The following is a 24574-nucleotide window of genomic DNA, read 5'->3' on the forward strand; positions in this document are numbered from 1 at the left end:
CTTATTACCACCTACTTGAGAAAGGTGGTAACTTTTCTCATCTTTTTCATTGTATGAGGTCTGCCAGAGTTCAGTAGGTATGCTATGAGAATTGTTCCACATGTAGATATATTTTTGATGTATTTGTGGGAGAAGGTGAGCTCTGTGTCCTTCCATTCTGCCATCTTGATCCAAGCCCAAGGTGGAAATTTTGAAGATACTTGTTCCAAATGAATAAAGAAATCTTTAGATGGTTATTTTAAAATGGGGTAAATAAAATTGACATTAATAGGACTAAATCAAAGGTTTGATACTGTGCTACCTAAGGTTGGATGGGCCAAAGGAACCCCCTACTGGCCCCAACATTAAAGGGCCCCAAACAAGTCTGCTGTATTTACCCCAGTTTAATACATACACTTCAAAGGCTGGAAGAAAATTACACTGAGATACCTGACCAGCAATTACTTGGAGCAACAGTTCGAACAATTAATCAAGTTAAAAGAGTGACAAAAGGGCCTGAGTCCCTTGGCTAACCCCATACTGGGGACCCCAGAGCTTTTTATAAAAAATAGATAAAACTGTTAGGATAAAAAAAAAAGGCTTCTAGGACTTCTTGTAAGACTAACACTTGCTGATTGCATCCTAATGGAAACCAAAGTTGATGGTGTAGTAGTTGATAGAATTGAGATGAAGTTCTGTAAAAGTTGGTATATTTAAATAGTCTTTATATAAGATGGTTACATCTGTTTTGCTGAATTATATTGTGGGATAGACATGTTTCACTGGGAAAGGCTTCTCCTGCTTCGTATTATAAGACGGGGCATATGAATCTGTCCCTCAGGATACATTAATGAAACACAGTAAAGGAAACCAATAGGGTTACCTGAGCCCATACAGTATAAAGTAATACTGGAAACTAATATTCCGAAACTGATCAAAATGGTAGAGACTTTGAGTCTAACCTGTGCACTCAGAGAGCCTTTGTTGAATGCCTTATGCAAGCTTTTGAAGACATGATAAATTAAAGCTCAAACATTCCAGAATATAGAGCTCTTGAGCTTCAGTTTGGTTGGATATCTTCTCACTGATACAAGAAAGGAAATGAAAGAAAATAGTTGGGCAAATCAGTCTTTTAATATTATTTATGTGACAGACCAGTTCTTTGGCGAGTTAAAAGCAACTGTCTTTATCTTGCAAATCTCTACAAATGAGAAATGTAAAAACAGCCCACAATGACATGAGACTGAGCCTAATTTGCTCAATCAGGTAAAACCTGAAACCAAGGGGAGGGGAGGTAGTTTTCGTTTGAACTCTTTAGGCATAATTATGTTTTGAGAATGTCTGTCTAAAATAGTTTCTTCAAATTTTTGGTAAGTTGAGTTTTGCTAAGTTAAATGATGGGAATTCATTGGATATCCAGGTCATTTTATGTAAGATAAAATATTGGATCATTAAATACTAAATGGATCCAAATTTACCTACTTTTGTCTTCTTACAAGAGGAAAACTAATGTGTTTGGCTATCACAATGAGGAAAGAAATTAAATTATAGGTTTCTAGAGGTTATGAGATATTCCAGTCAGGAAATGCTGGTATGACGGAGTACAATTATTTGCTGCATGTAGGTTTTTGCTAGAGATTAAGGTTTTTAAGGGTTAAAATTGTAATATGAAATTAAAAGCACCAAAGATAATAAGGGGAACATTTCAATATGCAAGGAAAGTACAATGAGTGTTTTCTGCAAAAGAAGGTATGGGAAATGGAAATAGATTTTGCTAAGGGGAGAGAATGATTTTGCCCTAGAGCTGGTTATTTTTGGATGGAAAAATAAGGGACAAACTAATATGGCTACAAAAAGTTTTGAAAGGTTTGTAGAAAGGGAGCCCTGGAAAAGGAGTTTTGTACATGGTCAGGCTGGGTTTAGATTAAATTTAATTAGGTAAATGGGTTTTGTTATTAAAAGTAGGCTGGTGCGGGACTAGATTTGGTTTTTCTGTTGGAGTACTGTATTTGGTAACAGATTGTAAGTTTCTTTGCCTTTAAGTGATCTGTATTTTTCAATTTTTGTCACTTTGGTTAAGTGAATAAATATTGTTTCACAATGACCTATGATCCTATTTGAGTAAGTGTTTTGAAACCTTTTTAATATTTTTGACAAACTTCCCAAATAAATAAAGTTCTTCTGACCTCCAGCTAACTCTGGGATGCTTCAGAGTAACCCTGTGACATCTCAGAGAGGAATATTAAACTAATTAGACTTATTTGGTATGATAAATAATCATTGTCAAGTGACATGAGATAAACCTTGGGTTGTAGTGTGTGGATAAATGTTATTAATATAGATGTTCCAAAATTTATATGAAATTCCTAAAAATCTGATACACCCTGGTATATTATCAGTTATAATTCTAGTTATTATCTTTTTTTTTTAACAGAGGTATTGGGGATTGAACCCAGGACCTCGTGCATGCTAAGCACACACTGTACTACTGAGCTATTACCTTCCCCTCTTAGTTATTACTTTAAAATGTTGTATGTCACAGAAATATTCAAGTTTCTTATCAGTTGCATTGTAATCAGATCTTTAACCATGCCATTTTGTCTTGTCATTTATAGACAATCATTATTTTATTCTGTTGCTTCTATGAAATGAAGATCTTCAAGAAGATTCATAAAAAGGACTTTTTGACAAATATACGTTTCTGATAGTATTTAGATCGTACCACTGAACTGGAGAAGAAATGACAAAATTCTAATGGGAAACCTGATGACTACATTCAGATCATCAGGAATTAATTACATAAGACTGAGTGAACTGATAAATGATTTATAATCTTAGGACTTTTTCTGAAATATGCTGACTTTTAATCTATATATTCCAGAGAAACCTTTCCTCTTATGATCTACAAGTTGAAAGCATACTTTTATAAGCAAAGATGAAACATAGATCTTTTTCTCTCTACCTGATCCTTCCAGAATTTGGCTTCTCCATCTGGCTCCCCTGTGGACTTTATGGTTTATTCCAGCCAGATTATGATTAGTTATACTAATCATTGTTTAAAATTGTTCTTTTGGTTTTCAGTTTCTTTATGCTTTGTGTCTCTCACTGCTGTACTATGACTTTATTAATGTCACTTGCTGTATTACTTATATCCTGTTTTATAAGACTGTTGTCTCTTTCATTACCCAACGTGTAACCTGGTCTCCAACAAAACTGATGATGGCTAAAAGTTTTGAGACAGTTAATACATAATTCTACATAGAATAATTGTAACAGTGCAACTCTAGATATAGGAAGAAGCAATAAGGAAAAACATTTCCTGGCTCATAATAGATTAGTTAGGGGATCCAGTTAATTTTAGATTATCAACAGGGCCTAATCTAAAAATTAATACACTGAGTGGCCTATCAACAGAATCTTTTCCTGATCTGGGAATGAGCCTTCCTAGCACCATAAGACAAAATTGGTCATGAAATGCCTCCCAAATGTCAGTTGAATTTATGACCAAGGAGAGACACCGTGGATGAGAAACGTTATTTGCCATATCAGTAAGCAAAGGATGTTGCGGCCGTCAAGCCTTCAGCCATGATGGAGAAAAGCAGGATACTGAGCCTAGATAGTTAAGGTGCGTGCCAAAGGAATGATTTCCTTGAGTCCAGATCCCTTGCATCTTTCCAGACAGAGAGAAGCTGTAAATTCATTAACTTGAGATGTCTGGTTTTCTTTAATTAACAGTGATCTTTTGATGTTCTCATTACCTGGTTTTTGCTGCAAAACTCCTATATAGACTCGCTCCTTCCTTACCTCTTCAGAGCAGTCCCTCAGAGTGATCTGAGAGGCTGTCATCTGGGCTTAAATCCCCTGAAAATCCTCCAAATAAAACATAATTCTCAACTTTTTAGGTTGTGCATTTGTTTTTCATCTGACAAGTAGGAAGCTTCTCTTTGTGGAAGGTATTCAAAGTTTGCTGACTGAACTCAGAGGAATTATGTACTAATCTGCCTCACTCTTGAGACTAAGCTCTCAGACAACTTACTTAGCTCCTTTGAGCCTCATCCACATCATGAGAATTTTAAGGATAAGTAAGAGGTGTGAAAGTAGTAACATGTTATAGAAATGTTATTACTGATTTTTCCCCCCAAACTCCAAATAAAAGGTGGAACTTCTAATCAAGGATAGGTAACTAAGGCTACCAATCATTATTCCTAATGCAGTTGTTACTGGAACTATTCTTGAAATCTGCTCCCCCTTTTCCTCTAATTTTTCCTTTTCTCTCCCTCCTTAGGTCTAGTATTGACACACAGAGGCCCGTCGCTTAACTCTTCTAGATGGCACTCAAAGCCAAAGATGACTGACCTCTGTGCTAATGAGTGTGTTTGTGTGTGTTCATAACTTCACCTTTACATCTGCTTCCTTTCGTATCTCGTTAACTAGATAGAGTTCATCTGAGTATTTGAATGAATTAATGTATAGGACTGGATATTACTCTTTCATCATTTGAATTTAGAGTTTAAGTTTGATTTTTTTTTAAAACCTGTTTCTTGCCTACTAGTCTAAAAAGTCAGTGAAGACATAGCTTTGTCTGGTTTTGCTCATCATCCTCTGTGCCTAACAAAGTGCCTGGCACTCAGATGTTTGTTAGCTGGAAAGACATAGAGGAAGCAATCATGTTTGCCTTACACTGTAGTAGCAGAAAGGAATACTTGAGGTTGCTGCTGTTTTAAGTACCTAGATATCTTAGGTGGCTTAGGATAAAAAAAGAGAACGTGGGGTGACAGAGCATGAGCTTTGCATTTGGAGGACCTGGATCTGAATCCTGATTCTGCCAGAGACTCTGTGACCTTAGACAAAACCTTAGGCTTTCCCTTTCCTGGGTCTGGCTTTTCTTATCTAAAAAGGTAGATAATACTACCTTGCCTTGGCCGTATGTAAAGTATCTAGCACCTTGTATTCATACTAATTAGTGGTTGCTTTACTTAACACATGGTAATACAATAAAGTTGTATATGGGCAAAGTTCTCCCCAAAAGAAAACACTTCTTAATAAAATTTGATGATGAAAGAGTAATGTCCAGTCCTATACATTAATTCACTCAAATTTAATAAAATCAGCAGTAGATGGAAAAGGACCATGCTGTGTCTAGATTAGAAACTGAGAAATTATTATATAATAGGATATTTCAAAAATGAGAAAAATTTTGTGGGTCTTTTGTGTTGATAACACTAGATATTCCAGGATTTAAAATCCAATTCACTGACTGAGTCAACAGTAAAATACTGTGACCCGACTATTTGCCAAGCATTGTTTTAGATACTGAAGGTACAATAATGAAAAACACAGTCAGGGCCTCATACAGCTTACAGTCTGGTTCAGAGACAAACAGTAAACAAGACAGTTTCAGACACGACTTGAGAACTATGAAAATAGACTGTGGATATATAGGAGAGTGGGAGTACAGAAAGCTACTTTAGACGGGGGTGTATGTATGAAAAATTGTCATAGCTCTATGGAAGACTTCCTAGCACTGAGGAGAGGTGGGCGGTTTCTGCTCTCCGATAATTAGAGGTGTGGCAGTGATACTCAATGCTGTTGATGTATATTAAGACTGACTCTCTAACATTTCAGAATACTAAAAGAAAGGAGACATTTATTGAATGTTTGCTGTGTATAGAATAATGTTAGAGACTTTTCAGATATAAGAAATCTGGCTCAGAGGAGTCATTTATCTAGCTTGAAATTATAGAATTCCTAAGTAGAAGAGCTGGAATGGTATTATAAACTACTGGGGGAGATGCTATAGAAGCTAAAGTGTGATGCATCTGTTAGTTACTACAAAACAAATTGTCTTCTCTTTTCAGACTTCTTCACCACCACAACCAAGGAAGGATATGATATGAGGCAAGTGGACATAACTCCTTTAGGACAAAGGAAATTAACTTTTGATACCCATGCACTGGTTCAGGACTTGGAAGCTCATGGTAAGAAACACAGGTCCCTCTTGAAAGGGGAATATTAACAGCACTCACAATAGATTATCTAGTCAAGACAGTATCACTGTTAGGAACAACTAAGAGTCACTAAATACAAGAGCCATCCATACAATGGAATATTTTAGTCATAAAATGGTATAGCTGGAAGAGTATTTCCTGGTAGAAGAAATACTCAAGATATGTTAAGTGAAAAAAGTATTATATAAAATTACATGTGCAGAATGATTCCAATTACGTAAAAAAATAAAAACAATAATAGTTTCTAGGCTGATAGTGTAGTTCATGTGGAAGTACAAGCACAGTATTAAGAATAGAAAAAAAGGAAATCAAAGAACAGGCACAAAAAATTACCAGATGTCAAAACAGTAATTTATTTGATACTACAGAAATAGAAGAGTTTATTTAATGAAATAAAATGGCATTCAGAAATGTGTGTGTGTGTGTGTATGTCTTAGCAATAAAGAAGGCATTACAAATTAGGGAAAGGAAGAACTATTTAATAAATGAGCTCTGATAAATGACTAATCATTGGAATGAAATAGATTAGATCTCTTTACTGAAAAATAAATCCTAGATTGAGTAAAAGCTAAATGTAAAAAAAAAAAATGAAAAACTACAGAAAAATTATTATATAGATAAATTATAGACCAGTTTTAAAGTAAGGAAGCAAGACAAAACTCAAAAGCAATGAAAGTAAAGACTGACATGTGACTATAGAAATATTTATTTAAATCTGTGTATCAGAAGATATGACCCGTAAAGTTAAAAATGTTAGCAACACATGTGAGATTATTGCTTTAATATACAGAGAATTTATATGAATCAATAAGAAAATATCAGCAATTTTATAGAAAAATGTCCAAAGGCATCCATAAATATGTGGCTCACAGAAAAGTAAATATAAATAACCAATAAATATATGTAAAGATGCTTGACCAAGGATATGCAAACTTTGAGTATAAATTAAAATTAACAATGCAATACCATTTTTAAGTCAATTATACACTCGAAAGAGACTAGTGATATCCATGTTGATGTAGATGTGGAGAAATGGATCAGTGGAATTAAAAGTGCATAGTGCTTTTAGAGAGTAATTTAGCACAATCTGTTGATTTTTTTAAAAAGACTGCAGCTGACCCTTCAACACATGTGGGGTTTAGGGGCACCAACCCCTGCACAGTGGAAAGTCTGCATGTAACTTTGTAGTGTCCCTCTGTGTCTGCAATTCCACATCCATGGATTCAACCAACCACAGGTCGTAAGGTACAATAGTATTTACCATTGAGAAAAATCTGCATCTAACCACTCAATTCAAACCTAAGTTGTTAAGGAGTCAAGTGTATGACAATTTAAATGATGAAAGTTATCCTGTCTATTCTGAGAAGGATGTGCACTTTTTAAAAAATATATAAATACCTATTTGCTGCCTATAGGATTTGACAAAGCACAAGCAGAAACAATTGTATCAGCATTAACCACCTTATCAAATGTCAGCCTGGATACTATCTATAAGGAGATGGCCACTCAAGCTCAACAGGTAATATTTTCATTTTTATCACTTCTGACCGTTTCATTAGACAGCCTTTTTCATAACTGCATCTCTGTCTACCCACCCACCTCCCCAACACACCCGTGTCTTCCCATTGTTCTTTCTAAAGGGACCAAAAACAAAAAATGGAAAACCTTTAGTAGAATCAGTATCCAGAGAGATTGAGGAGTTGGAATAGTCTTCATAAAATTCTGGTAGCACAGAGAATTAAATTTTGTCAGATCTTTCATTGTGTAAAATAATTATATTATTGGAATCATGGGATGGTGGTAGGTTGTTAAACAACTTTTTCCCCATAGAAAGCCCACTGCAGCCAAAGAGCTAATCACTTCACTGCAGTAATGTGTATGTTCTCGTTAATTTTCACAAACTTGGAAAGCTGGAAGGGACTTAATAGCTGGGAAGGACTTCATAAATCACCTGGCTGTACTGCTTTAATCCGACCAGATATTCAAATCTTTAAATGTCAGATAATACCATTTTCTAAGAACATAAGAAGTGAGAGGCACAGTGCTGGGGACTTCTCATATATTATCTTATGTAATCCCTCTTAACAACCTGAAAAGTAGGCAGAAGTATTGTATTTTGCCACGGAAGAGAGGATCAGGGATGTTGAGTAATTTGCAAGAGTCCTCATTGTGGTACTATGGACAAAAAGCATTAATTTTATATAAAGGATGGAATAAGCTAGATGAGCTTAACTGTGGAATAATAAATCATAGTCTATCAATCATGAATTCACTGTGTTTAAGAATTGTTTCCTTTCTATGGCTGTGTTTTTTAATTTTAATTTTCCTCCTCAGATAAATACTCATATTTAGGCTTTCCTCCTCAGATAAAATTTCATAGCAGAAAGAATTAGGATTTCTTTCTTACATAAAATTAGGAGCTCTTGCATAAAATTTCATTACTTTAAAGGTGATGAAAGATTGAAAGCTTTTAAAGATCTTTACTATAATCTCTAATTAATTATATGTTTAGAATTAAAAGCATTCAACCCCTAGATTTAACAACTTTCAATTTGTGTGTGCATTATTTTACCTAAATTTACTCAGGATCATAACAGACTACTAAATCCACCAAAGAAAAAGCCAGTTGTTTTTAATGGTCTCAAACACCTGAGCTATCCTGAAAGAGCTAATGACATTTTTAATAAAGTCATTTACTCTTAAATCAGATTTTTAAGTTTGCCTATATATATGTATATATATAGTCAGTGAATTAAAACTGTTGTTTGAAGAATTATGCTGCCAGGACCATTTAGTCTTTTTTTTTTTTTTAATTCAGATTTAATTTTTCTTTTTTTTGAGGTCCCAGTGTGTTTCGTGTGTGTGTGTGTGTGTGTGTATTTTTTTACTGAAGTATAGTCGGTTTACAATGTTGTGTCAATTTCTAGTGTACAGCACAATGCTTCAGTCATACTTGGATATACATATATTCGTTTTCATATTCTTTTTCACCATAAGCTACTACAAGATATCAAATATAGTTCCCTGTGCTATACAGTATAAACTTGTTTATCTATTTTATATATACCAGTCAGGACCACTTAGTCTTACATTTAAAATGTAGGATGGGATGTAGGAATACTACTAAACTTTTGGGTTTTTTATGACTAGTGTGTGAAACTGAAATCCTGTTCCATCCTTGAGCCATGAGCCTCAAGGCAAACGAACTTCACACTTGATCACTTCAGAAAGGGCCATGCTAAATCAAGTCCGCTCAATCTGAGAATTCAGTTATATTCTGAATTTGCTTGTAATCTGAGTTACATTCGTATTCTCTGGTGGCTCCACAATAGTTAACAATGATCGCGCTTTTAATAGATTTGACTACTTAATGCTAGATTATATTTTTCCCCTTAAAGTTTTTGAAAATGGACATATATATATATGCTGTTTTGTAGGCTTTTTGAGCCACAAACTGTATTTAAAGGAGGAAAGGAAAATAAAAAGAGGCTAATTAGGGTTACAGTACAATTCCTTATTCTCAGGTTCAGAGTCTACAAGAAATACGTAATTACATTTTCAACTCTTCTCTACATAGTCTTGGTAATAAAATAACATTTTTTAACATTTTTTATTGATTTATAATCATTTTACAATGTTGTGTCAAATTCCAGTGTTCAGCACAATTTTTCAGTCATTCATGGACATATACACACTCATTGTCACATTTTTTTCTCTGTGATTTATCATAACATGTTGTGTATATTTCCCTGTGCTATACAGTGTAATCTTGTTTATCTATTCTACAATTTTGAAATCCCAGTCTATCCCTTCCCACCCTCTTCCCCCCTGGTAACCACAAGTCTGTATTCTCTGTCCATGAGTCTATTTCTGTCCTGTATTTATGCTTTGTTTTTGTTTGTTTGTTTGTTTTTGTTTATGTTTTTTAGACTCCACATATGAGCGATCTCATATGGTATTTTTCTTTCTCTTTCTGGCTTACTTCACTTAGAATGACATTCTCCAGGAGCATGCATGTTGCTGCAAATGGCATTATGTTGTCAGTTTTTATGGCTGAGTAGTATTCCATCATATAAATATACCACATCTTCTTTATCCAGTCACCTGTTGATGGACATTTAGGCTGTTTCCATGTTTTGGCTATTGTAAATAGTGCTGCTATGAACATTGGGGTGCAGGTGTCATCCTGAAGTAGATTTCCTTCTGGATACAAGCCCAGGAGTGGGATTCCTGGGTCATATGGTAAGTCTATTCCTAGTTTCATGGCATTGTGGTCAGTAAAGATGCTTGAGATAATTTCTATCTTCTTAAAATTGTTGAGGTTTCTTTTGTGCCCAAGTACATGATCGATCCTGGAAAATGTTCCATGTGCACTTGAAAAGAATGTATATCCTATTTTTTGGGGGTGTAATGCTCTGAAAATATCCACCAAATCTAGTTTTTCTATTGTAGTATTTAATTTCTCTGTTGCCTTGTTTATTTTCTGTCTGGAAGATCTGTCTAGTGATGTTAATGCAGTGTTAAAATCTCCAACTATGATTGTATTCCCATCAATATCCCCCTTTATCTCCGTTAGTAATTCTTGTATGTACTTAGGTGCTCCTATATTGGGTGCATATATATTAACGAGTGTAATATCTTCATCTTGTATCACTCCTTTAATCATTATAAAATGTCCTTCTTTATCTTTCTTTATGGCCTTTGTTTTAAAGTCTATTTTGTCTGAAATCAGTACTGCAACACCTGCTTTTTTGGCTTTTCCATTTGCATGGAGTATCCTTTTCCATCCTTTCAATCTATATGTGTCCTTCTCCCTAAAGTGGGTCTCTTGTATGCAGCATATTGAAGGTTCTTGCTTTATTATCCAGTCTGCCACTCTATGTCTTTTGACTGGAGCATTTAGTCCATTAACATTTACAGTAATTAATGATAGATGTGTGTTTATTGCCATTTTTGAATTGGTATATCCTCTTTGTTCCTTTCTTCTTCCTTTTGTGGTTTGGTAATTTTCCTTTGTATTATCATGGATTTTATTTAATTTTTGTGACTCCCTTGTAAATTTTTGACTTGTGTTTACCCTTTTTTGTAAATCTATTAACCCATTAATATAACTGTTTTTATTAAACTGATAGTAACATGATCTCAAACCCATCCTACTGTTAAAAAAAAATTTTTAAAAAAGAAAAAAAGAAAAAAAAAATCTGTATTTCCCTGCCTCCCTCTCCCACTCTCAGTGATTTGTATATTTTCTTTATTTGTAATTCATGAGTTATCACCTTTCCAGTTGTGAGTTTCTCATTTCTGTAGCATCCTGCTGCTTTTCTATTTAGAATAGCCCTTTCAGTATTTCTTTTAGCTTGGGTTTAGTGTTGCTAAACTCCTGCAGCTTTTTTTTTTTGTCTGTGAAACTCTATTTCTCCTATCCTAAAGGATAGCCTTGCTGGATAAAGTATCCTAGGCTGCATCTTTTTCTCATTCAGGGCTTTGAATATATCTTGCCACTCCCTTCTGGCCTGTAGTGTTTGTGTAGAGAAATCAACTGAGAGCCTTATGGGGGTTCCCTTGTAATTTACTCTTTGCTTTTCTCTTGCTGCCTTTAGAATCATTTCTTTATCCTTGACTCTGGCCATCTTGATTATGATATGTCTTGGTGTGGGTCTATTTGGATTCTTCCTGTTTGGGACCCTCTGAGCTTCCTGTACTTGGATATCTGATTCCTTCTTTAAGTTTGGGAAGTTTTCAGTCATGATTTCTTCAAAAACCTTTTCAATCCCCTTTGATCCTTCTTCCCCTTCTGGGACCCCTATTATGCGAAGATTGGGATGCTTTATATTATCCCATAGGTCCCTTATGCTATTTTCATTATTTTTTATTTGCTGATCTTGTAGTTCTTCTGAATGGGTGCTTTCTATTGCCCTGTCTTCTAGATCACTAATTCGTTCCTCTGTGTTATCTAGTCGGCTTTGCACAGCTATTAGATCATTCCTCATCTCTTTCAATGAGTTTACCCATTCTACTTGGCTCTTCTTTATAGCTTCAGTTTCATTTTTGACATATTTTATATCTCTAAGCACTATCTCTTTTAATTCCTTCAGCAATTTGATCACTTCTTTTTTGAAATCTTGATCTAGTAGGCTATCAATGTCTATTTCATTGATCTTCCTTTCAGGGGATTCCTCTTGTTCTTTTAATTGGGAAAGGTTTCTCTGCTTCTTCATCTTGCTCATACCTCTCTGGCACTGTGGTTTATGGAGTATCAGTTGTCTATTTTGGATCTTAAGGATTTTATCTATCTAATGCCTATTTAGGAATAGAACTTAGGAAAAAAAAATGAGAGAGAGAGACAGATTTTTAAAAGAAGGGAGAAAAGAGTTTGAAAACAGTGTATAATGAATAATAGAAGAGCGAGTTGAAGCAGAGTATTAATCGGGTTGAGACGTCCTTTTAAAACCTTTAAAAAAAAAAAGAAAAGGGGTGGGGAGATGAATAGATGTATTTGAAACCTGTGTCTAATCAATAACAGGACATCAAAACCCAAGAGAAATAGAAATGAATTAAGAAGTAAAAATTAAGAGCGTAATAGAAAATAGAACAGGTAAAAACAGATTTAAAAAAAGGGGGGGGGGGTTGTCGGTGTTCTCCTGGAGTCTGTGTGCTTTTAATGTGAAGTCTTTCTGTCTTCGTCCTGTTTTGGAAGCTCAGCTTGTTTTCAGAGGCCCTCAGTTGGCGCCCTCTTCTGTGCTGCTCCCAGCACCTGTTGGCAAGCGGATCGCGCCTCCTCCTAACACAGGGTCAGGTGCAGCTCTCCTCTGCTGTGAGCGGGCGGGTCACTGCCCCTCCGGATGCCGCAGTCAGATGTTGCAGACTAGCCAGGCAGGAGAGCGGGTCGTGCCCCCTCCCAACACCTCGGTCAGGGGCTGTGTTCCTGCCCGACAGGCGGCGGGGGCGGGGGGGGCGCTCTCCCTCTGCCTGCGCTGCGGGTAGCTCCGCTGCTCTGTGCGGCTGCGCGCTCCGCCCTGATCGGCGCTCCGCTGGTGGGCTTGGGGAAGACCGAGGGACAGCCTTGTCCCTGCTCTGAGCCAAGACTCAGCTCCTTGTTTGTCCCTGTGGAGCAAGTTCTCCGAGGGACCAGGATGGAAGGATCCTATCTGCCCTGGGCTGTAGGCCCGTCTGTCTGGCCTTTGAGGTTGCTAAGCCCTTCGGTGCGGATGCAGGTTTCGCCCCCACCCCCGCCTGGGTGCTCAGCGCCGGAGGATATGGCGGCTGTGCCTGGGCCCCACTTCTCTTCCCCTGAAAAGTTTCCGTGAGTTTTCAGAGATGGGGGTATGCACCCTTCCCCCCAGAGCACATCAACCTTGCTGTTTTATGGAGGGCCCAGGCTGTTCTGTCCCGTACACCCACAGCCACAGCGCCCAGCCCCTTGCAGTCCCCCGGAGCTGCCTCCGTGCAGCCGCCCCCGTCCTCCGCCCGGCTTGTGCAGCCTGGCCCTGCCCGCCACTGCTGGCCCGCGTCTCAGGCTGGGTGTCGGGGGGACGCTCTGTGCCCGTTTAACTTAGTTCTGTCAGACAAGGGCTGCTCTGTACAGATCCGAGCCTCGGAGGCTCCCCCTCCGTCCCGCTGGCCTCTCAGTTGTAGAGGGGAGACCCAGCGAGCGAGCGCCAGTCCTCCTTTGCCGCTCCCTCCCCGCGGGACCCGTCCCGCGCTGCTTTGCCTTTTGTTCTTTCTTCTTTCCTTTTCTCCTACCAGATTTTTGGCGTCTTTATCTTTTGAAGAGGGCGATGTTCTGTCGGAGTTCCGCAGGTGCTCTGGTTGGCTGAGTGGGTCTGTAGATGTGAGTCTTGGTGTATTTGTGGGAGAGGGTGACTTACGAGCGTCCTTCTACTCTGCCATCTTCCGGAAGTCCCCTCCACTTACTTATCTTCTTGAAAAGCTTCTTTCAAGCACCAGGCCATATGACTCAGGAATCCCACTCCTGGGCCTGCATCCAGAAGGAAATCCACTTTAGGATGACACCTGCACTCCAATGTTCACAGCAGCACTATTTACAATAGCCAAAACATGGAAACAGCCTAAATGTCCATCATTAGGTGACTGAAGTTTGTCAGCATCTTGAACTGGGCTTAGCCGAGCCGTGCACCGCAGCAGAAAAAAGGCAAAATAACATTTTTATTAAGGATTTAAACAAGGATAACATTACAGTTACTGTCTTAGAACTCCATAATATTTGGGGGCAACAGGACTAACAACCCCTAGAGGCCACTTCCGTGTGACTCTGGGGTAATTCTCACGAATGTTAATTCTCATGAATCCTAACTACCCAAAAGAAAATAAACCCCTTCCCCAGTAATACAGATGAGGGTTAGGGAAGGCATTAGAGTCAAGGATGTCTGTTGTACACTAAAAAGTACTTTCAAATTTTATGATAGGAATAATATTTCAAGCAAAACTTCCTCCACGTCAAACCACTGGAGCTACACTGTCCTGCTTCAGCCCTTAGATCCATATCTCGTTACATTCATTGAAGCGCTAACTGTGCACCAAGTATTACTGTAAGCATTTTATGTGCATTATTGCATTTAATGCTCAAAACAACTGTATAAGGTATAGGTAGTTATTATTTCCATTGTACCAAAGAGGAGGTCAGAGAAGTTAAATGCCCAGAGTCTCACAATAAATGGCAGCGTTTGGATTCACCCAGGCAGCCTGACTCCAGAACTCACATTTTTTTAACCTCGGCTCTACGTGGCTGTGCCATCTGAGAGTTGTTTTTGGAGAAGATGTGTGCATTCCAGACCCTTTAAAGACTGAGCCATTTCCTAGTCATGCATTTGGAATGGTTGTAGCATCCCCTTTCTAAAAGTCATGTCAGTTTTGAGATAGCCTTTCTCACCCATGTTGGCCAGTGGAGGACCATAACCTCACCAATGCACCCCTAGCCACAAATTGTGACAAAAATGGGAGTTCTGCTAGGGATCCTGTTCTTGTTTGGGGTTTTTTTGTTGTTTATAAAACTTGTTACAGAGGGTCCTTTTCAAGGTTACACCTTCATCTGCCTTTGCTTTTGATAAAAAAGGATAAAAGATGAGTCAGCAAGCCACATGAGTTTGAGGTTAGTGGTAAAAGTTGTGTTTTCTTTATTTGCTACAATTTCTACAAAAATATGCCTCCCTAGGGAAGGAAAAGTTTAAAAATCTATCAAATAGGGGCCAGCTTTTCTTTCACAAATTCTTTGTAGTGCCAAATATAGGAAAGATAACTCAGGAATTTAAACAAAGCTAATTATTTTATGCTGACAAGGGGTAATTATTTAAACCATATTTCTACCTATTTTGCTTTATTACCTGACTTCTGAGTCTTACCCATTATCCTAGAAATTTCCAATGGTAGAAAATCCCTCAAAATCAAAGCAATGAAAAGTAAAAACTTTTCCATGTAAATATTTTGAAAATAAGTAAATAAACAAAGAGGCATTATTTGTTGAGAAACTCTTAGAGGTTAAGTAAGCATTTTATTGGAATTCTTTCAGTGAAAAGGCCTAGACATTTGTTTCTCTTCACTGGGAAATTTTTTTTTCCCTTGCATTTCTTGTTCCTTTTCATTTTGATATTCCAGGCATATTGGTTTCAAGTTTTGTTATTTTTACTTAGCCAAGCAACATTATACCTTGTAGCAAGATAACAGATTCTTTTTAAGTTTCATGAACAATTCCATGTAAGGAGATGGCAATACATAGATCACTATATTATTTTAATTTTGCTTTCTAGGAAATAACAGTACAACAGCTAATAGCTCATTTGGACTCCATCAGGAAAGACATGGTCATACTAGAGAAAAGTGAATTTGCAAATCTGAGAGCAGAGAACCAGGTGATACAAGTTTTAATTTATTATTAATAAAATAACTTATTTTACAAATATTCTGTTTGGTAAAGAATAAGACCCAAAATGATTTCATGTGGTTATTAAATAATTAGCAAGTTTTTAGATAAAAATGTACTACATGTTTAACCATACCTAATGTATGTATAAATCATAGATTCCTGAAACTAGAGACTAAGAGTTGTATCTTATATAGGTCACATAAAAAGGGAACTCTTTGAGCTACATATATTTTATAAAATTTCTAGTGTGGTTCACTGTAATGTTCTCAGAGCTGACAGTAATGTGGCATTTTTTTTTTAATACTATAGTCATTTTTGTCACATAAGAGAAAAATGTTTCTGTAATTCAGACCTTTGTTGTTATCCGCTAGCTTAAGTATTTTTAAATTTAGAATATCAATCTTTTTTTCTTTAAGTAAAATACAGTAGTGCCCCCTTATCTGTATTTTCACTTCCCACAGTTTTAGTTACCTGTGGTCAACTGCAGTCTGAAAATATTAAATGGAAAATTCTAGAAATAAACAATACACGTATTTTAAATTGCTCACTGTTCTGAGTCGTATGATGAAGTCTTTCACTGTGCCACTCCATCCCCCTGGTATGTGAATCATCTCTTTGTCCAGTGTATCCATACTGTATGTGCTACTCAGCCGTTAGTGTAAGAAAAAACATGGTACATATAGGGTTCAGTACTGTTTGAGGTTCCAGGCATCCACTGGAGGTCTTGGAACATATCCCCAGTGCTAAGGGAGCTACTATAATAAAATATAAACACATTTTCTGATGTTCTAAGAATTGTTTTCTGAATAAGATGAATTTTTAGTTCTTTTTTTGTCTTTATTTTAAATCAAATTTTGTATTAGAAATCCATAGATTGTCTAATATTTGCTTATGCAGGGTTTCAGATTTTTTTTTAGTAAATCATAATATGGACTTTTGGTTTAATGCCAATTGTGTATGATCTTTATATCTAGAAAATGAAAATTGAATTAGAACAAGTTAAGCAACAACTGATAGTAAGTGAAACTTTTTTCCCACTTCAGAATATTTTATTAATTTCAGAACAAATATTCATTATGAGATCACTTTTTTAATATTTTTATTTTCTTTAAAGAATGAAACTAGTCGAATCAGAGCAGATAATAAACTGGATATCAACCTGGAAAGGAGCAGAGTGACAGATATGGTAATGTGCTTTTAAATGTACTTTCTTGGTCACTTATTCCTTTTTAATTCCTCTTTGTCTTTTTTTTTAACCTCCTGATAAACCATATCCTTTAGTTTACAGATCAAGAAAAGAAACTTATGGAAGCAACCACAGAATTTACCAGAAAAGTAAGCTGCTATGTCAGACTTTCTCTTTTGCCCAGCTCTCATGCCTTGTATAACTGCTTTTATGTGTAACATTTTGTAAGTGTGGACTTGAACAAGCCAGCCCTATAGAATCCATGATCTCCTCAGAGCTACTGCAGCTACCTGTACTTGGGGGGAAGTTGCTGCAGGTGGATGGTAGTGCCTGAGCTATGACCTCTGAGTCAGTCACGCTCCCCAGGTAGCAGACTTTTTTTTTTTAAACTGTTATTTTTATATGGGAAAGAACTATTTTTTTAAAAGACAGGGATTCACAATTAGTATTCAAATGAGTACCTAGGTTCAATTAAATAATTATCTTAAGATTTTTTTAAATAATAGCAAATAGAGTGCTTATTACATATTAGATACTGTTTTACCTATTTTTGTCTATTAATTTATTTCATCCTCTTATCACCCTCCATGTGAGGTAGGCACTCATTCCCATTTAAGAACTTGGAAAATGAGGCAGAGGGAGGCTAAGGTCACAGAGCTAATAAGCATGAAATGTGAACTTGGATTCTAAACCTCATACTCATAACTACTGTTTACCTCTCAGTAATCCTGTAGTGTAATCATTACTTAATCTCTATGACTGAGTGAAGTCCAGCTTTCTGACTCAGTGTAGTCCTTTTCTTAAAAGTTAAGAGCTACTTGGTCCACCTTCTAACACAAGAGCCATCACTAGATTATAATTCAGAAGAAGCGAAGGTCCCGTTTGCCTTTCCAAGCAGCCTATTCTCTTCTCTTACTTCTTGACCAAGATAAAGGAGATAAATACGGAAATCAACAAATTCTCTCACAGCTAATTTCTGAGCTCTAAATATCATCTTATTTCTCTTCCAACCCCTTAGGCCCTGCACACATAGCATTCAGTGTTGCCTGACAAGCATTTTTGCCATTTCCTTTAATACTGGTGTCAGCTTATGTTGTAAACCTAGTTGGTTTTTTCTTGTGCAAAATATAAAGTTTCAACTATGCTATCTCAAGGACTTTATACACAAAAAGTGAGAGTTCTGTGACTAACATTTTTGCTTCTTAGTTTATCCTCTTACATATTTAGGTCTCAAATACAGGCATACCTCAGAGATATTGCAGGTCCAGTTCCAGACCACATCAATAAAGCAAATGTTGCAATAAAGTGAATCACACAAATGTTTTGGTTTCCCAGTGCATATAAAAGTTATGTTTACACAATACTGTAGTCTGTTAAGTGTGCAGAAGCAGCATGTCTAAATAAACAATATCCATACCTTAATTAAAAAATAAGAGTCACTAAAAAGATGCTAGCCATGTTCTGAGTCTTCAGTGAGTGGTAATCTTTTTGCAGTAGTAACAGCAAAGATCACTGTTCATAGATAACCATAACAAATATAACAAAAATGAAAAAGTTTCAAGTATTATGAGAATTAACAAAATGTGACACAGACATGAAGCGAACAAATGTTGTTGGAAAAATGGCGCCAGTAGACTCGCTTGACTCAGGGTTGCCACAAATCTTCAGTTTGTTTAAAAAAAAAAAAGTGTGTTATCTGTGAAGTGCAATAAAAACAGGTATGCCTGTATCTTACTTACTGTGAGGCTGTTAATAGTGTGTGCCCAGAATGTGATAATCCTGTCTCCAATAACAACAGAGAAGGAATCTTTTTTGTCAGCCTGTAATGTTCATGTAATGTTATATTTTTTAATATCACTGTGCTTTTATTGTATTTCTGCACTTAAAACTTCTGTAACACAAAGTTAGCCCATAAGTGAGGGTTTCTAAAGTAAACATTTTGTCCACGATACATACGGACAAAATTTAATTGTTTTATTAATTACTACAGGATACCACAACCAGAAGTATTATTTCAGAGACTGGTAACAAAATTGACACTGAAATTGCTTCTTTAAAAACGCTGATGGAGTCTAATAAGCTTGAGACAATTCGTTATCTTGCAGGTAAGGCTGTGTTTGTCATGTGATCTTCAGACCTGTTAGCTCCTACATCCCAAGGTAGCCATGGGGGCACGGAAGGAAAAAAGGAGGCACTGTAACAGGTTTCCTTTATTGTTTGGTCCCCTGCAGTGCTTGGAGAATGTAAGTTTAACAGGCAGTAAGTTTAGGATATAAGTTTAACAGGCAACTCTGCATCCTCCTAATAGTATGATAAAGCATATGGATGTCAAGGATATACATAAACACAACTACAAAATGGTGCAAAAATAAACTGGGTATTCCACAGTGGGGGAAAAAGAAAAGTTTTAGACAAAGGTTGTTAAAACAGATATAGGCTATTGAAAACCATAGCAAGCAAAGGGGGGGAAATTACCTCCTGCCTTGAATTCAATTGACAGAGCTCCCTAAAATTAGATTGTCACACACTGAGTTCCTCACATACCATGTGACTGACGCATGTACAGAGCCCCAGGAAGTTAGGAAGAATGCCCTATTCAAGTACTACTTTTCTTTTTCCTTTTGATAAAAGAGTAAGGTATTTTCACTCTAAATTGTTTGTAATTCAAAAGCAGTGTAGTAAAAGTGAAAGCCTCCTCCCCATTTTACTGTTCGTAGTGTATGTCTTTCTAGGCTTTTCATTCTGGATATAAACATTACAGATTTTTTTAAATAGTAACTAGTAACTAGATGTTACTGTACAGACTACCACTTGTTAAAATTTAACCAGCTGTCTTGACTGTCTTTCCACATGAATACATATATAGACATCTTTTTACTAGAAAGCATAGCGTTCCATTGTATGAAAATACTATTATGTATTTATCCAAACCTCTATTAACAGACATTCTGCTCCCAGTTTTTCATTATTAAAAACAATATTGCACTGAATAGCCATATATATTTGTATGAATAAATTATACACACACACACACACATATCTTTATGCCCTCATACTAATATTTCTATATAATAAGTTGCTTATGCACATTAGAATCTGGGATCAAAAGATATGCATATTTAAAATTTTTTATATTCTTGTCCAAAATAAAATTGCTGGTTTATATCATCAGTGATTTTCTGGCAGCCACTAATTACGTTAAAGTGGCAATGGGAGTAAAGATGGAGACCCACACCCTCTTTGTCTCCTCAATTTGAATGGCTTAGTTTCTATCTTTTAAAATATCGGGCTTCTGCTGAAAATCCATTTGAAGAAAGGGTTCTAAGGCTTTCAAAAAACAAGTTTTGAAAACCCCTATTCTAGCAAAGTCTCTGGAAGTGGAGATCTATTGTTCAGTAGTAATGCTCAGGGAAGTTCCAAATCAGCCTTGTTTGGTGTGTGCATTCCCAGTTTCAAAATAGATCTCAAAGCAACCCAGGTTAGGGGAAGCTTTGTACACACAGTGTTAGTCCTGCTTCCACCACTTGCTGGCAGTACAGCCTTGGGCTTGTTGCCTCATCCACACGATGGGAATGCTATCACCAACCTCATAGAGTTTTAATTATGGCTAAATAAGGTGATATATGGAATCCTTCAGCATGTGCCTGGAACATGGTAACTAGTAACAGGATCAAATGGGGGAATATACAATTGACCAGTGGCAACAAGACAAGAAACTCTTAGTGTTATTCTTTCTTCTTAAATGTCCAGCTTCCCACTCTGTCTTGGAGAGACCTAATCCCATTTCTTAAAATTAAGGAAATGATCTTGTCATTAACCAAGTTTCAGTAAGTAGCAGGGTCAAATGGGATAATGTATAATTAGATTTATACATTAAAAATAGGACAGAAGTTTACTCTCCATCTCAGAGTCTCTTCTAAAAGTCATGACTGTTTAAACTAGAATCGAGGGAGTCCCTAAAAGCCTCACTGACATTCACCTCCTTAAGGAGAACAGAAAGGTTTTCTATCCAGAATGATGTAACATAAAGGGCAGGTGGTGTATTAACTATTTAAAAAGCCTGATTTTTTGCTGCCTTTTGTTTTACCTCACTGAGTTTTTTTTAAGGGTTTTCATTAAAATTTCATTTTTTATTTTTAATAATTATGAAATTATTTTTAAGTACTGAAAAGGCAATTAAAATTCTTATGGATAATACAGATGTGTGTTTCGCTAGCTCAACCATGTAATTTTTTAATATAGGTAAGAAAGGTAGTTCTTCACTTAATAAATTATATCTAAAATTAAAGTTCATAATTATTTAAGGTAGTCATTGTTAAGTGCTAATGTTAATGATGACAAACACTGATCATAGATTCTGACATATAATCTACACTTTGAAATTAGTCATCCTTATTCTGGTTTAGAATACAAGATTTTAAGAAGAACTGGTATTAATCCTGCCCTAATGGGTATCCTTTATCCTTAGCTTAGTTTTCTAGGAAATGAAAAACCTAAGGTAGAAAATCGGTTGGATTTCCTGTGCTTTTTGCTTTTCATTTAAATTGAAGATATTATTCTGTTTGTCTCTGCAAGATACTCACAAATGCATGGCCTGTATGTAAAGTGGTTTCTTCTTTTCACAGCCTCAGTGTTTACTTGCCTGGCAATAGCACTGGGATTTTATAGACTCTGGAAGTAACAGTGAAACTACTATATTGTGCTCCTCCTCCTAGTGACTTCTTAAAAAACACTATGGATTTACTTTGAACGTTGAAAGTTGCAGCAGAAACAACACAAGATTATTTAAAGTACATATGGACTGAAAGGAAATGTTTTAGAATGGGAAGGTATTTTGTCTTTGTTTTTTATATACGTCTTTATTATGCTGAAAAGATGCCATTCAAAACCTGATTGATTTGAGATAGAAGGGCCTTTTGTCTTTATCCTTTTGATAGCTGGAACCAGGGTTTTCTTTTGTTAGCTTAAACAACTGTCAATCATATAAGATTTCTTTGGTATCTGCTGCAAATTTGAAAACTATTCCCAAGCCTACATACTTGTTACTGTATTCAGTTTTCCTGCAAACTGTTGCACAACTACCTTTTTATATAAAATACTATTATAACAAAGTTGTTTGCATTTTAAGAACAACTTATCCTATAGCTGGAGTTTGATTTTTTTTGTAATGAACTAAAACAATACATTTTAAAATAATGTGTGCCCTACTGCAAGTGTATGACACTCAGTATGAAATCTATAGAGTTGCTTAATCTTAAACTCAGATTACGTATATTTTAATAAAGTTTTTTAGAGGATGTAATTAGACATATTTATTTACTTATTTTTTAAGTGGAGGTACTGGGGATTGAACCTAGGACCTTATGCATGTAAGGCAGGCACTCTACCACTGAGCTATCCCCTCCCCATATTTTTAAATTTTCTGATTCACAAAAACCAGTTTATCCTTGCTTTTCAGGAACCCATTGTAAATTTATTACATGAAACAAAGCTTTTGAAAATTCAGCACATGTCTATTGATATATAATCCCTACTCAAGAAAATTATGGAAAATTTCATGTTTTTGTTTTGTTTTTACTGGCCCTATTTTTTTTTTTTTAGATAATAATGTCTATTAATAGTATATATGTAGTTTCAAGGAAAGTACACAGTACTGTTTTCATCTCAGACCTTCAGTTTTATCCAGATCAAGAAGCCAAGGCCAGGAAGTGCTAAACATTTCAAAAGATTTCATAATGCCTTAGCAACAGCTTTAAAAGTTTGATAATCCACAAGTTATTCAAAATGATCCCCATTGTTTGTTTAGTAAATAGGAAATCTGAAGTATAGGGCAGTCAAAAGACCAACCTGTACAGTCCAGCAAGTGAGAATCAGAGGCCTTCCAACTAAATTTTCTTCAAAGATCTAACCACTGAGTTGTTTTCAGAACGAAACTCTCTATGTTATAACATTATTTTGTTGCATTCTGATTCATTTTTATCTCAGAAGCTTTTGCCTAAGAAAATTCTTGGCACATTGTAGACTTTTTATTGGATTAATAAATAAAGACCAAAAAGTTTGCATTGTAACAAACTCTACAGTACATCTGTTCATTCAATAAATAAGAATGCCTGCTGTGGGCCAGACAACATTCTGGCCCCATGTGCACAGAGCTGAGCATGGCCTCCTCATGGAACTGACAGTCTTAATTGAAGAAGACAAGACAGCAAACAGGTAAGTTATTCATCTGCTACAATTTAAAATATGCTGCAGTATTGAGAGGGAATACTTCTTTCCTCCACGTGAAGAAAGCTTCAGTAGCATAACACTGTGATCACTCTTCCTTCAGCCACCCTGCCCCAGGTTATTAAGTGAAGTGAAAGGAGAAACAAGGCCCAAATAGCCCAGCTACTTCTCCCCATTCCTGTTTGGGATCAGCCTGTCTACAGAGAGCATTCATTCTGTTCTGCCCTAGAGGATCAAGCTCAGCTTCTGCAGGGTGAGGCCTGCTCTAGTACAGGGATGCTTGGGACAAGGTGAGTCTGTCTGTCCAGTTCTGGGGTTCAGTGATTAGAAGTTTACTGGACTGAAGATATTAACCATATTCTCCAATATCAGTTTTTAACAGTAAAGAAAGGTACTATTTAGGTCTTTATATCAGTTCATTTGTTTATTTTTTGTATATGATGTTAGAGAATGTTCTAATTTCATTCTTTTACATGTAGCTGTACAGTTTCCCCAGCACCACTTATCGAAGAGACTGTCTTTCACTCCATTATATATTCTTGCCTCCTTTGTTGAAGATTAATTGACCATAGGTGTGTGGGTTTATTTCTGAGCTCTATTCTGTTCCATTGATCATGGCTGTTTTTGTGCCAACATGCTGTTTTGATTACTGTAACTTTGTAGCAGTGTCTGAAGACTGAGAGGGTTATGCTTCCAGCTTTGTTATTTTTCCTCAGCATTGTTTTGGCAATTCTCCATCTTTTGTGATTCCATATAAATTTTAGGATTATTTGCTCTAGTTCGCTGAAAAATGCCATAGGCTATAGTCAGAAAAGATGCTTGAAATAATTTCTATCCTCTTAAATTTGTTGAGGCTTGTTTTGTGTATTAGTATGCGGCCTGTTTTAGGGACTGTTCCATGTGCATTTGAAAAGAATATGTATTCTGGGTTTTTTGGATGTAATGTCCTGAAGAGATCAGTTAAGTCTTAACTGTATTGTTGTGTCACTTAAGGTCTCTGTTGCCGTATTGATTTTCTGTCTGAAAGATCTGTCCGTTGATGTCAGTGGGGCGAAAGAGTCTCCTACTGTTCCTGTATGCTCATCAATTTCTCCCTTTATGTCTATTTGTATTTGCTTTATGTATTAAGTTCAATTATATGGGGTGGGTATGTTAATGACTAATATCCTCTTTTTGTATTGCTCCTTTTAGCATTGTATAGTGTCCTTTATCTTTATGGCTTTTGCTTTAAAGTCTGTTTTGTCTGAGTATTGCTTCCCCTGCTTTCATATCATTTCCGTTTGCACGAAATATCTT

General features: G+C 36.3%; 1 protein-coding gene across 4 annotated transcripts in view; it reads left to right on the top strand.

Annotated features, from left to right (window-relative positions):
- Positions 1-23210, top strand: part of CCDC90B (coiled-coil domain containing 90B) — a 28987-nt gene extending 5777 nt beyond the window's left edge. The window contains exons 2-9 of one of the 4 annotated variants that reach the window (XM_072969100.1): positions 5838-5957; positions 7403-7506; positions 15752-15853; positions 16842-16883; positions 16982-17053; positions 17149-17202; positions 19044-19158; positions 21679-23205. In XM_072969100.1, coding sequence (XP_072825201.1) covers positions 5838-5957; positions 7403-7506; positions 15752-15853; positions 16842-16883; positions 16982-17053; positions 17149-17202; positions 19044-19158; positions 21679-21734 — 665 coding nt within the window. In that variant the 3' untranslated portion in view covers positions 21735-23205. Of the gene's footprint in view, positions 1-5837; positions 5958-7402; positions 7507-15751; positions 15854-16841; positions 16884-16981; positions 17054-17148; positions 17203-19043; positions 19159-21678 lie in introns of all 4 variants that reach the window. The other 3 variants (XM_006197473.4, XM_072969102.1, XM_072969101.1) reach the window with 3 other exon arrangements.
- Positions 23211-24574: the final 1364 nt, after the last annotated feature.

The sequence above is a fragment of the Vicugna pacos genome, chromosome 10, assembly GCF_048564905.1.
Source record: "Vicugna pacos chromosome 10, VicPac4, whole genome shotgun sequence".
NCBI lineage: Eukaryota > Metazoa > Chordata > Mammalia > Artiodactyla > Camelidae > Vicugna > Vicugna pacos.